A 13,958-nucleotide genomic window follows, 5' to 3' on the forward strand; every position below is an offset into this window, starting at 1 on the left:
AATCTCATCTGATCGTGACTGCAAGAGGAGAGATAGTGGTAAAATGAGAAGATCGAGAGATGATGGGCAGTGCACACATTCTGACAAAAAATGAAGAATAAAACTAATGGACAGCGGGCAGCTCCAATATTCCCAATCGTCTTGCAATGCTGTCTCCTTTACTCACAATCGTTGATGCCCAAAAACAGCTCATCCAATTCATATAAGAGACGCCTTCGGCATAATAAATTCATGTACTATTTTCCCTCTTCTATAATTTCTCTCATATGAAGCATGCAATCACCATTTCTAAATAAAGCTTTTATATGATAGGATGTGGTAGTATCAATATACCATAGGGCACTACGTCACAGAACCTTTTGCACATGAAGATACCCCTAAACTTACTACTCATTTTCATATTTCTTAATCTTCTAGATTGTTAAATAGGTTCACGTATTTTATTGATGTCTATTTAATTCTTGAGATATAAGCTACTCACTATACATAATTTCTCTATTTTTTAGGCTCTCATGAAGGATTCAAATGTAAAGAATGAGTATCACATGCTAGTATGTGCCAAGGTCCATTACTCTATCTATATTAACTATTATTTGACGTCCAAGCATCTAATTTAAACGATATATTCCACATTCCATATGCTTTGAGATGTATTACTATTTTAGGATTCACATGCACGTCAATGTATGGTCAAAACATAATGGTAAAATATTTTAATCTAGTCAAACTATCCTTAGTTTTGGGTATATTATTAGAGGATGGATTAATTCAACCATATATCAAGAAATGATGCAATCTTGTCGAAATCTTGGCCCATTCTCTAATTAGCCACCCTTATTAATTTACATACACCCCCTTATATTCTATCTTATCCCGTGGATTCATGCACACATTCGTATGTATCACATTTATTATTAGATTATTCTCCATCCACACCTCAATGTCTAGGCATTTATTCTCTACATAAGTATTAGCCTTTTTTCTGTTATTGGTCAATAATGGGGCGTCCAATCAATATTGCACCATACAATACTGACCCTTGAGATTTAGCAATTTAAATTCGAATTTTTTAACTCCAAACCTTTTATTCTATCATAATTACATTTAGTACCTGTTTTATGTGATTTATTGAACATTTTGGTTTTTGAAAGAATTCAATGTGCATTTATTTAACATGCAGTCGCTTTGAGAATTCATTGAATACGAATTTGCATAAATGAAACATTTATCATAGAAACGCTTTTGGTTGGAGCACCAAGATGAATCTATCTCCATCAAAGTTTTCATCTTGGGAAATTTGCATGCTTCTTTTCCATTTACCTAAATTGGCCAGGCTCGTGAAGCCGACCATTCCGAAGGATAACCTAGGAGAACTTGACCCTAGTGATCTACCAGGCTCCCTAATGTGATTTTAACTATTGCGAATACTTGACAATTAGTGAAGAGTTAACTTCAAGGTAAATTGACGAAAAGTGAGATTTATTAGATCAAATGTTAGGGAAGAATTTATATTCACACATATAGAACTTACGCATATCTATGGATTTGACATAAAACAATCGTGGACATGGGGAGTGATCCCTAGTTGACATGACTTTCATGCTTATCACTGATACAACTACATACCCAATTCTTAAAAGATGGATTCTTAAATTCAATTTAGATGATTTATATACTTGCATGTTCAACCACATAGATTACGCTAACTTTTATCTACTTTTTCCTTCTGGTATAAATCCTTGAGCAAAACGTTATGATAGGATATGGCAATGTGAATATATAATAGAACATTGCATATAACACTTCTGCACAAGTAAAATTGAGAAATAAGATAAATAAGAACGAGAATAAAAATAAAATTCAATTTAGATGATTTATATATGTGGATGTTCAACCACATAGATTACATTAACTTTCATGTACTTTTTCTTTCTGGTATAAATCCTTGAATAGAACTTTATGATAGGATACGGTAATGTGAATACATAATAGAGCATTGAATATAACAGTTTTGTACAAGTAAAATCTCTAAATCTTAAAAATGAATAAACTAATTAGAGCAAAATTTAAGAATGAGATAAACAAGAATGAGAATAAGTTGGAAAGCCGGATAAACCGACTAAGAATAATTATGTGTAAACTAATTTTAAATATTTTTAGAAAACTAACCCTCCGGTTACAACACGTTTTGGAATTTCGATCTGAATGGGTCCACAAAATTCAATGGGAAGAGGGAACTGGATTACGAGTTAAGTGTACGGAAATACTTAGTGAAGGTATGGACAGAAAAAAATACGATTCACTTCGAATTGCAGCAGTCTATTCTACTTCTAGAACAATTCCAGGCGGGCAGAGATAGAGAAGGGGAAATTAAATAAATTCGTCTATCCTTCTAAGAGGATCGATATTGTTATGTGGACACGTCGGGGAATCTGTTGATTTTGATTTAAGGCTCCTTCTCACTCTCTCTGTGTATATATATTGCATGGAGTGGAGTAGATGAGAGCAGAAAAAGGTTTCGAGGTTTAGAAAAGAAAAAGAGAAATGGAGCGTTCAAAGCTGTTGGGTTTTGTGGTCTTGATATGCTTTACTATTCCAACGATATCATGTTCTTCGGACAGACTGTTTAGTGGTTGGCCGAAGTCTAGCAGCGATGAAAATGTAAAAATAAGGGTGAATATGACGCGCAGATCAGAGAGAGAGTTGGGTTTTTCTGAGAGATTGGGTTTGGCTGTGGATCGAAGTAAGAAGCGAATGAAGAAGATAGAGGCATTGATAAGAGGGCAATTAGACGCTGAAACGCCCGTTGAAGTAGGGGATGGAGAATTTCTGATGAGCGTTGCACTGGGAACGCCCTCTGTGAGCTTCGAAGCGATTGTGGACACGGGGAGCGATCTGATTTGGACTCAGTGCAAGCCTTGCAAGGACTGCTTCTCTCAGCCTACGCCAATCTTCGACCCCTCCAAGTCCCCCACATTTTCCACAATTCCCTGCGGTGATTCTCTTTGTGACGCCTTGGGGAGTACGCAAACCGGATGCAATCCAGATTGTACCTTTATGTATCAGTATGGCGATGGTTCCTTCACCAGCGGCGACCTGGCTTACGAGACATTGTCAATTGGGAGCAGCAAGGTTAAAGGCATTGCATTTGGATGCGGGCATGACAACGAAGGACAAGGATTCTCTCAGGGTGGTGGCCTTGTGGGACTGGGAAGAGGTGGTCTCTCCCTTATCTCACAGCTGGGTTCCAAAGCAGAGAACATGTTCTCTTACTGTCTTTTGCCCATCACCGACTCTTCTTCACAAACCAGCCCCCTCTTTTTCGGCGAGGGTGCTTCCTTGAGCGGAGGAGCCAAGACTCTCCCACTCATCAAGAGCAGTATCATTCCCACTTTCTGGTACATTCCTATTACAGGAATCACCCTCAATGGTAAGGCACTAGATATTCCTCCTGGAACTTTCGATCTGCAATCGGACGGCAGCGGAGGTATGATCATCGACTCCGGAACCACTGTTACCATCCTGGACCAGGCTGCCTACTCTCCTCTTAAGGAAGCAATTCAGTCCGCCATTGATCTCACTCCTGTAGACGGCTCTTCTACAGGTTTGGATCTTTGTTACCACACATCATCCGCTCACCTCACCTTGCCAACCCTCGTCTTCAACTTCAAAGGCGGCGTGGATTACGAGCTTCCGGCAGACAACTTTTTCATTCAGGCATCTGAAAATCTCTTGTGCCTGGCAATGTTGGGTGAACCATCGGGGAATCCTTCCATCTTCGGAAACATACAGCAGCAAAACTTCCATATCCTTTACAACAATGCTCAGAACACGCTCTCTTTCAAGCCCACTAAGTGTGATTCTCTTTAAATCATCATCTCCCTCTTCTAATTCTTCTTCTTCTCTTTTTCTGTCTCTCTCATTTCCTCTTCCTCTGTCCTTCGAATGCAATATGTGATCTCGTCTCCTGCGTCTGCCTATTGCACTGTCCGATATGCGAATCATGTAAATTTTCATCTTCGTAGCTGCTTATTTTCAGTAAAATTGTTTGGCCCCTGTTGTTCTCGGGGACCTTCATTTATGGTTCCTTATGATATGCTACACTATGTGTGTTATTTTGGCATGGAAATGAAGGTGCGATAATTGATTATCAAAATATAAATTGCGAGTTAAAACAACGACAAGAGAATTTATATAATTATAAAGCATTTGTAATGGTCTTATCTTTTCTTCAAGTCTTAAGTGTAAAATAAATTATTGTATGCCTATGAATATTTTTAATGGTATTTAACTTTAAGATCCGTGTCTGTGATTTATACATTCAAATAATACTTATTTTCAATCATGTCCGCATTTCACATTACTAAGATCAAACACAATTTAATGTAGCCTATATATAAGGTAAGGTTGTTGCTAAGAAGGTCTCTCTAATTTTCTCACAATTACTATTGTATAATTTTCTACTAGAGAAGACGAGTTCTCGAGAATTAAGAATATCATTTTGGAGCCTTTGCAATTTATTTAAAAGTGCTAATATTTAAGGCTATGCCTATATCACGATTCACGATTACCTATCAGCGCTTTATAGTGCATTCGATGACATCTTACACAAATCTTATATAGAAAACTTATTGATGGTGAATCGGGGCCTCTCATTTGAAAGGTTGCTACTACACTACAACGCACCTTAGATAATAAAATTAAATTATGTAATGTATTTGTGCTTCAGAGTATGGATGTTAGACCACACATCAATTTTCAGCCATTGATAATGTGACATGATTACTTGTTTTCAACATTTTAATAGGATTGCATTAGGTTTTGGAACTTTTTTTCGTGACCTAAAAAATTAAAATATTAGTGGACTACAACATAATAACACAATTATTGAGAAAAGTTTTGATTGCCTACAAAAAATCATAGTATCTTCACTCTTTCACCTTGTAAATCCTAACATGTTAATTTCAATTTCACATGATCTATGTTGCAGTGTCTACTTACGTATTATTATAGTCCAATGAACACAAAGGATACTAAAATCAATTATTTGAGAGAGTTGACACTTATTAGATTTTTAGATAGCCAAAAAACTTCTCAGATGAATAAAATATTGGTTGAGATAATTCTTAAATAGATATTATTATATTTATTTAAATAAACAATAATTTCTTAAAAAATATCCTTAATATAGAGGGAGAGAGAACTAATTATATATTCCAAGGAAAAAGTATTCGTAGTATTACATAGTTTACAATTGATAAAGCATTAACAAGTAAGAAACACACAATGAATAATAAATAAAACATATAAATTTAAAATAATTATTAAATCAACCTCATACTTATTTCACCTTGACAATGCAAGGAGGGTAAGAGGAGGGATGGCGGCCCAATATGCTATTCATATAGTTTCTAAGGGCATTGGACAACATCTAAACTAACATCTTAGCTTATATTTTCTTAGTTTATCCAATTGGGCGATGAAGGTGAAGAGTGGAGTGCATTTACATTTGATTAAATTCTTGTTCTAATTTCATTCTTATTATTTATTTATTATCTTGTAAAACTATTGTGCTAACTAGATAATGTGCAACCTTTGTTAAGGATTTTTCCATCTCCCTCGACCCTATCAACCACCTAAGGTGAGATGCATTTAGAGCTACAAGCGATATAAAAAATTCTATGTTTCTCAATGCTCGACAATGTATGTCACACGAGGATAATATTAGGAAGTTTTAGATTGAACCAGTTTAAACAGAGCCTCCTCTTTTCTTTTTTTATTTTATTTTGGTAATTACTCCTTCAGCAAGGCATTTAACTAGCTACAATTGCTTTGTATCCATTAATTTACTATTTTGGGTCATGAAAATAATGTATTCTAGTATAATGCCATTTCATTTTTCTTTACTTATTATTATTATTATTATTTTTCTATCGAAGATTCTTGTTGCAACGGATATAGATGCTGGAAAATATTTATTTATTATTCAATGTATAGCTAGAAAGGAAGAAGGATCATTCAATTGGGAAAGGGATAATTTTACACTCTTAACTTAAATACAATAGAGCACTACAATTATTCGGTTGGTTTACTTTTTTATGGAAGCACTCCTTATAAATCATGTATCATAGTAGAGATGTCGACATTTGAATAATTGGCCGGCACAGGCCAAACCTAATCCCAACTAACTCTTCCATCATATTGCACACGTAGACTACTTTCATATACCGTCCTAAAGAATCCCATCTCAAAGCACATAGAGGTACCATGTTTCGAGAAGTCCAATGGGAAAGTTGATCTTAGCACTCACTTGACAACATTTACTACTTTATCTATTGGCTTGATTCTTGAGGATTCTCTTCCTGCAAAAATCTTTTTCATTTCATTGAAACAAATGACATTGGATTGATTTTTCCCTTTATCTATTAATTCAATAAACTCTTTCTCATATCTTGTTAATCAATTTTTATAACGTTTAAAAAAAAATATTGGACCTAAAGTAACATTAATTGATGGTGCAGCGAAGGGGAATCCCGGACCTGCTGGATATGGGGGAGTGGTGCGTGATAATAATGGCAGGATGGTCTCGATGGTGGCCCTCTCTTTGGGTACCTAGACAAACCACTTTAGTGAGGCCTTCACAACGTATACCAATATCAAATTGGCCAAAGAGAAAGGTTTGAGAAGGGTCTTCTTGGAGTGTGACTCCCTAAACATCATTAATTGTTTAACAACTTCCTCCTCCCCTAGTTGGTCGATTAAACATATTATTGAAGATAGCCTAATGCTTCTCAGGGGATTCTACGAATTTACCATTTCACATGTCTATCGTGAAGGTAATAAGGTTGCCGATATTTAGGCCAACATTGGGGCCGACTTGCCAAGTAGGAAAGTTTGGAACATTTATGATCGGATCCCAGAGGATCTTCTTAACCTACTCCGTAATGATCATGATGCGTGCGAAGCTCAAGGGGCTTTCGGAAATGATGGAGAATGACGTCTTCCAAAGTGTCCTGGGCAAGACTTCTTCTATGAGGGGAAAGTCAAACTTTCTGGTGGCGTTTTTGATTGTTTTTGTTTAGCTCAACTCTGTTTGTGTTGCAGGTTGTTGAGAATCGGTATTTTCCAAGATTGGGGGAGATAGGAACCGTTTGGAGCCCATAGTCTATGAAAAATGATGAAATAAGGAAGCAGTATGCAAAGAACTTTCGATAAGTGTTTTTACTAGTTATATCGAGACGCTTCATGGTGCGGATGCCCTTGTTACCGAGGCCTTTGTTCATGGGTGGAAGTATGGTGTGCTCTGTGTCTATGGTATGGAGCTGGAGGTTGATGAGGAGATGGTGGATAAGGTGTCCAACATGCTATTCATATAGTTTCTAAGGGCATTGGACAACATCTAAACTAGTAGCTTAGCTTATATTTTCTTAGTTTATTCAATTGGGCGACGAAGGTGATGAGTGGAGTGCATTTACACTTGATTAAATTCTTGTTCTAATTTCATTCTTATTATTTATTTATTATCTTTTAAAACTATTGTGCTTACTAGATAATGTCCAGCCTTTGTAAAGGATTTTTCCATCTCCATTGACCCGATTAACCACCTAAGGTGAGATGCATTTAGATCTACAATGATATAAAAAATTCTTTCTTAGTGCTTGGCAATGTATGCCACATGAGGATACTATTAGGAAGTTTTAAATTGAACCAGTTTAAACATAGTCTCCTCTTTTCTCTTTTTTCTTTTATTTTGGTAATTACTCCTTCAGCAAGGCATTTAACTAGCTCCAATCGCTTAGTATCCATTAATTTACTATTTTGGGTCATGAAAATAATGTATTCTAGTATAATGCCATTTCATTTTTCTTTACTTATTATTATTATTTTTCTATCGAAGATTCTTGTCGCAACGGATATAGATGCTGGAAAATACTTATTTATTATTCAATGTATAGCTAGAAAGGAAGAAGGATCATTCAATTGGGAAAGGGATAATTTTACACTCTTAACTTAAATACAATAGAGCACTACAATTATTCAGTTGGTTTATTTTTTTATGGAAATAATCCTTATAAATTATGTATCGTAGTAGAGATTTGGACATCTGAATAATTGGCCAGCACAAGCCAAACCTAATCCCAACTAACTCTTCCACCATATTGCACACGTGGACTACTTTCATATACCGTCCTAAAGAATCCCATCTCAAAGAAAACAGAGGTACCATGTTTTGAGAAGTCCAATGGGAAAGTTGATCTTAGCACTCACTTGACAACATTTACTACTTTATCTATTGTCTTGATTCTTGATGATGCTCTTCCTGCAAAAATATTTTCCATTTCATTGAAAGAAATGACATTGGATTGATTTCTCTCTCTATCTATTAATTCAATAAACTCTTTCTCATATCTTGTTAATCAATTTTTATAACATTTAAAAAAAATATTGGACCTAAAGTAACATTAATTGATGGTGTGGCGAATGGGAATCCCAGACCTGCTGGATGTGGGGAAGTGGTGCGTGATAACAATGGCAGGATGGTCTCGACAATGGCCCTCTCTTTGGGTACCCAGACAAATCACTTTAATGAGGCCTTCACAATTTATACCAATATCAAATTGGCCAAAGAGAAAGGTTTGAGAAGGGTCTGGTTGGAGTGTGACTCCCTAAACATCATTGTTTAACGACTTCCTCCTCTCCTATTTGGTTGATTAAACATATTATTCAAGATAGCCTAATTCCTCTCAGGGGCTTCTGTGAATTTAACATTTCACATGTCTACCATGAAGGTAATAAGGTTGCGGATATTTAGGCCAACATTGGGGCCGACTTGGCAAGTAGGAAACTTTGGAACATTTATGATAAGATCCCAGTGGATCTTCTTAACCTACTCCGTAATGATTATGATGCTTGCGAAGCTCAAGGGGCTTTTGGAAATGATGGAGAATGACATCTTCCAAAGTGTCGTGGGCAAGACTTCTTTTATGAGGGGAAAGACGAACTTTCTGGTGGCTTTTTTAATTGTTTTTATATGGTTTATGTCAACTCTGTTTGTGTTGCAGGTTGTTGAGAATTAGTATTTTTTAATATTAGGGGAGATAGGAACCGTTTGGATCCCATAGTCTGCGAAAAATGACGAAATAAGGAAGCAGTATGGAAAGAACTTTCGGTAGGAGTTTTGACTAGTTATATCGAGATGCTTCATGGTGTGGATGCCCTTGTTACTGAGGCCTTTCTTAATGGGTGGAAGGATGGTTTTATCTGTGTCTATGGTATGGAGCTGGAGGTTAATGAGGAGATGGTGGCTAAGGTGTCCAAAATTCTGAACAAGGGCACCAAATTCTACAAGCATAAGAAATGTGCGATGGTGGCGATGAAAACCTTTTTCCCGCCGAAGGAAAGGGAGAAGGTGAGAAAGAATAATAATGTTGGGTGGGAGAAAAAATCACTTTCAAAGCCATGGTACGAGGTCTCAGAGGTTATCGTGCGCCGCCTCACCGTTGATGGTAAATTCTGTAGCTTACTTAGCTATCACTTTGTCATTATTAATCATTTTCGGCATCACAAGTGCATTTCCTTGGCCTTTTATTTGGTCTCATCATTGAATAATAGCATTAGGGCTCACGAGAAATGTGCATCCTCCCTTGTTCTCCATGAGGGCTTATTCCCGTTGATTATGAAGTATGCCAAGACTATCAATGTCGAGAGGAATACGAGTGCTAAAACTGGTATAGAATACAAGAAGAATGTCCATATTCATTATGGGGAAATCTCTTCTGATGAAGAGGTGGACTTCGATGGGAACGAAGTCTTTCACATTTATAACAAACAAGGACCCTCATCGTCTAAAATCCCTAACCGTACTAGCAGAAAATAAATTATTTTATCTAACGAGGAGGATGACCCTGAACATGTCCCTAATTCGGTGGACGGTAGTTCTGATGTGAAGGTTAAAAGAGTGGCCAGCGTTTCTATGTCAAGAGCTATTGACAAAACCAAAGTATTTAACAATGTCAACGAGAATTATTCTAAGCGACCGAATGCCTCTCAGATTGATTTGGACGGGCCTGCGGAGGATTAGGGTGTCAATGTTTCTATACCTACTCTTGGTGGTGGGTTTACTCCTAAGGAGATGGTTTGTCGGTCCCTGAGAATACGATTACGAATATTAACTTGAGGAATTTAAAGGATAACCAAAATGCCCAATTCACCTAGATTTTTCAAGAGATTAATAATCTCAAAGAGAAGGCCAATCCACCTAATGGGGACCTCGACAGTACTAGGTCTCGAATACGCATACCCTGGCTAATGGTATTAAAGACCTTAAGGAGGAACATGAAGAGCACATTAAGGCTTTGGAAAATGACTTATAAACATCAGCATAGTTTGAGTGTGGTGGTGGAGGTGAGTATGTCTGCCATGAACAATACTAGCATTGGTCTACGTAGACTCAATGAATAGGCTGAAGTTCTTCATTATATTTCTCAGGGCAAGTGCCCCACTGGTAGCACTGAGATGGTGAAGAAAGATAAGGTTGTGAATGCTGGTACCTGTAAGAAACTTAGGGCTCCCTCAGAGGATGTGGTTGCGGATCTGGATACGAAAGAGAAGCCCCTACTTGGTCCAGCGACGAGGCTCCATAGAAAAGATAAGGGTGTGACCCGTGTTGACAACATCATTAAGAAAGTTCAGAAAATCAATGAGGATGTCATTCAGAAGAATGACAAATTGGTCAAAGTGTTGTAGTTTTGTTATGTAGAAATTCTGTATTGTTCTTTTCTGTTGTTCTATGGGGCTGCTTTTCCCTGGTTTTTATGGGTTGGTTCGCATCTGTTTTTTTGTTGGGTCCTTGAAGGTCGAGTTTTTATGATAATATTACAATAATACTAATACAATTTACATGATTTGTATAGTTTATTTCTATTTGAAAATAAAAAATTATTCTATTCTATTTACATTTTCACCATAAATTACTTGAACTATTTAAACAAATAGGTTTCTATTCAATAATATTATTATTATATATAATACATTAACAGAATAATAAGTAAATAACTTAAAACCCACTAACATAGTCATTTTAACACATACAAACATAGTAAATTTTGAAGTGTCTATAAAACCCATACAACTTTTTTAGGGTTTCGGAATTACTAGATGGTTTGATTTAGACAAATGGAAACATAAAGGTTGAGTGTACTTAGTAATTAAAAAAGGTCCCACCATTCACTTATCATGGGAAACCGTGCAACAACTAAATTGTATAGAAATAAAAAACAAGAAAATAATGACATTTATGAATTATTAAAGAGGCACACGGAACAAGTGGCAGGAACCCTAAAATTTAGATTGTGAGAGCTCAAATATTTGAGAGTACTATGTTTGCATTAATGGAGGAGTAGAATTTTCGAAAAAATCTCATCTGATCGTGACTGCAAGAGGAGAGATAGTGGTAAAATGAGAAGATCGAGAGATGATGGGCAGTGCACACATTCTGACAAAAAATGAAGAATAAAACTAATGGACAGCGGGCAGCTCCAATATTCCCAATCGTCTTGCAATGCTGTCTCCTTTACTCACAATCGTTGATGCCCAAAAACAGCTCATCCAATTCATATAAGAGACGCCTTCGGCATAATAAATTCATGTACTATTTTCCCTCTTCTATAATTTCTCTCATATGAAGCATGCAATCACCATTTCTAAATAAAGCTTTTATATGATAGGATGTGGTAGTATCAATATACCATAGGGCACTACGTCACAGAACCTTTTGCACATGAAGATACCCCTAAACTTACTACTCATTTTCATATTTCTTAATCTTCTAGATTGTTAAATAGGTTCACGTATTTTATTGATGTCTATTTAATTCTTGAGATATAAGCTACTCACTATACATAATTTCTCTATTTTTTAGGCTCTCATGAAGGATTCAAATGTAAAGAATGAGTATCACATGCTAGTATGTGCCAAGGTCCATTACTCTATCTATATTAACTATTATTTGACGTCCAAGCATCTAATTTAAACGATATATTCCACATTCCATATGCTTTGAGATGTATTACTATTTTAGGATTCACATGCACGTCAATGTATGGTCAAAACATAATGGTAAAATATTTTAATCTAGTCAAACTATCCTTAGTTTTGGGTATATTATTAGAGGATGGATTAATTCAACCATATATCAAGAAATGATGCAATCTTGTCGAAATCTTGGCCCATTCTCTAATTAGCCACCCTTATTAATTTACATACACCCCCTTATATTCTATCTTATCCCGTGGATTCATGCACACATTCGTATGTATCACATTTATTATTAGATTATTCTCCATCCACACCTCAATGTCTAGGCATTTATTCTCTACATAAGTATTAGCCTTTTTTCTGTTATTGGTCAATAATGGGGCGTCCAATCAATATTGCACCATACAATACTGACCCTTGAGATTTAGCAATTTAAATTCGAATTTTTTAACTCCAAACCTTTTATTCTATCATAATTACATTTAGTACCTGTTTTATGTGATTTATTGAACATTTTGGTTTTTGAAAGAATTCAATGTGCATTTATTTAACATGCAGTCGCTTTGAGAATTCATTGAATACGAATTTGCATAAATGAAACATTTATCATAGAAACGCTTTTGGTTGGAGCACCAAGATGAATCTATCTCCATCAAAGTTTTCATCTTGGGAAATTTGCATGCTTCTTTTCCATTTACCTAAATTGGCCAGGCTCGTGAAGCCGACCATTCCGAAGGATAACCTAGGAGAACTTGACCCTAGTGATCTACCAGGCTCCCTAATGTGATTTTAACTATTGCGAATACTTGACAATTAGTGAAGAGTTAACTTCAAGGTAAATTGACGAAAAGTGAGATTTATTAGATCAAATGTTAGGGAAGAATTTATATTCACACATATAGAACTTACGCATATCTATGGATTTGACATAAAACAATCGTGGACATGGGGAGTGATCCCTAGTTGACATGACTTTCATGCTTATCACTGATACAACTACATACCCAATTCTTAAAAGATGGATTCTTAAATTCAATTTAGATGATTTATATACTTGCATGTTCAACCACATAGATTACGCTAACTTTTATCTACTTTTTCCTTCTGGTATAAATCCTTGAGCAAAACGTTATGATAGGATATGGCAATGTGAATATATAATAGAACATTGCATATAACACTTCTGCACAAGTAAAATTGAGAAATAAGATAAATAAGAACGAGAATAAAAATAAAATTCAATTTAGATGATTTATATATGTGGATGTTCAACCACATAGATTACATTAACTTTCATGTACTTTTTCTTTCTGGTATAAATCCTTGAATAGAACTTTATGATAGGATACGGTAATGTGAATACATAATAGAGCATTGAATATAACAGTTTTGTACAAGTAAAATCTCTAAATCTTAAAAATGAATAAACTAATTAGAGCAAAATTTAAGAATGAGATAAACAAGAATGAGAATAAGTTGGAAAGCCGGATAAACCGACTAAGAATAATTATGTGTAAACTAATTTTAAATATTTTTAGAAAACTAACCCTCCGGTTACAACACGTTTTGGAATTTCGATCTGAATGGGTCCACAAAATTCAATGGGAAGAGGGAACTGGATTACGAGTTAAGTGTACGGAAATACTTAGTGAAGGTATGGACAGAAAAAAATACGATTCACTTCGAATTGCAGCAGTCTATTCTACTTCTAGAACAATTCCAGGCGGGCAGAGATAGAGAAGGGGAAATTAAATAAATTCGTCTATCCTTCTAAGAGGATCGATATTGTTATGTGGACACGTCGGGGAATCTGTTGATTTTGATTTAAGGCTCCTTCTCACTCTCTCTGTGTATATATATTGCATGGAGTGGAGTAGATGAGAGCAGAAAAAGGTTTCGAGGTTTAGAAAAGAAAAAGAGAA

The 13,958-nt window shown here is 35.8% G+C and overlaps 1 protein-coding gene across 1 annotated transcript; it reads left to right on the top strand.

Annotated features, from left to right (window-relative positions):
• Nucleotides 1–2,544: 2,544 nt before the first annotated feature.
• LOC131871336 (aspartic proteinase nepenthesin-1-like) lies at nt 2,545–3,870 on the top strand. Its single transcript, XM_059215954.1, has one exon. It carries the CDS (start codon nt 2,545–2,547, stop codon nt 3,868–3,870), a length of 1,326 nt encoding a protein of 441 aa, XP_059071937.1.
• Nucleotides 3,871–13,958: the final 10,088 nt, after the last annotated feature.

Source organism: Cryptomeria japonica, unplaced genomic scaffold (genome assembly GCF_030272615.1).
Source record: "Cryptomeria japonica unplaced genomic scaffold, Sugi_1.0 HiC_scaffold_396, whole genome shotgun sequence".
NCBI classification, from domain to species: domain Eukaryota; kingdom Viridiplantae; phylum Streptophyta; class Pinopsida; order Cupressales; family Cupressaceae; genus Cryptomeria; species Cryptomeria japonica.

What these genes read in the sequence shown, in the direction of transcription:
- LOC131871336 (XM_059215954.1), top strand. Translation starts at nt 2,545, where the DNA reads ATGGAGCGTTCAAAGCTGTTGGGTTTTGTGGTCTTGATATGCTTTACT.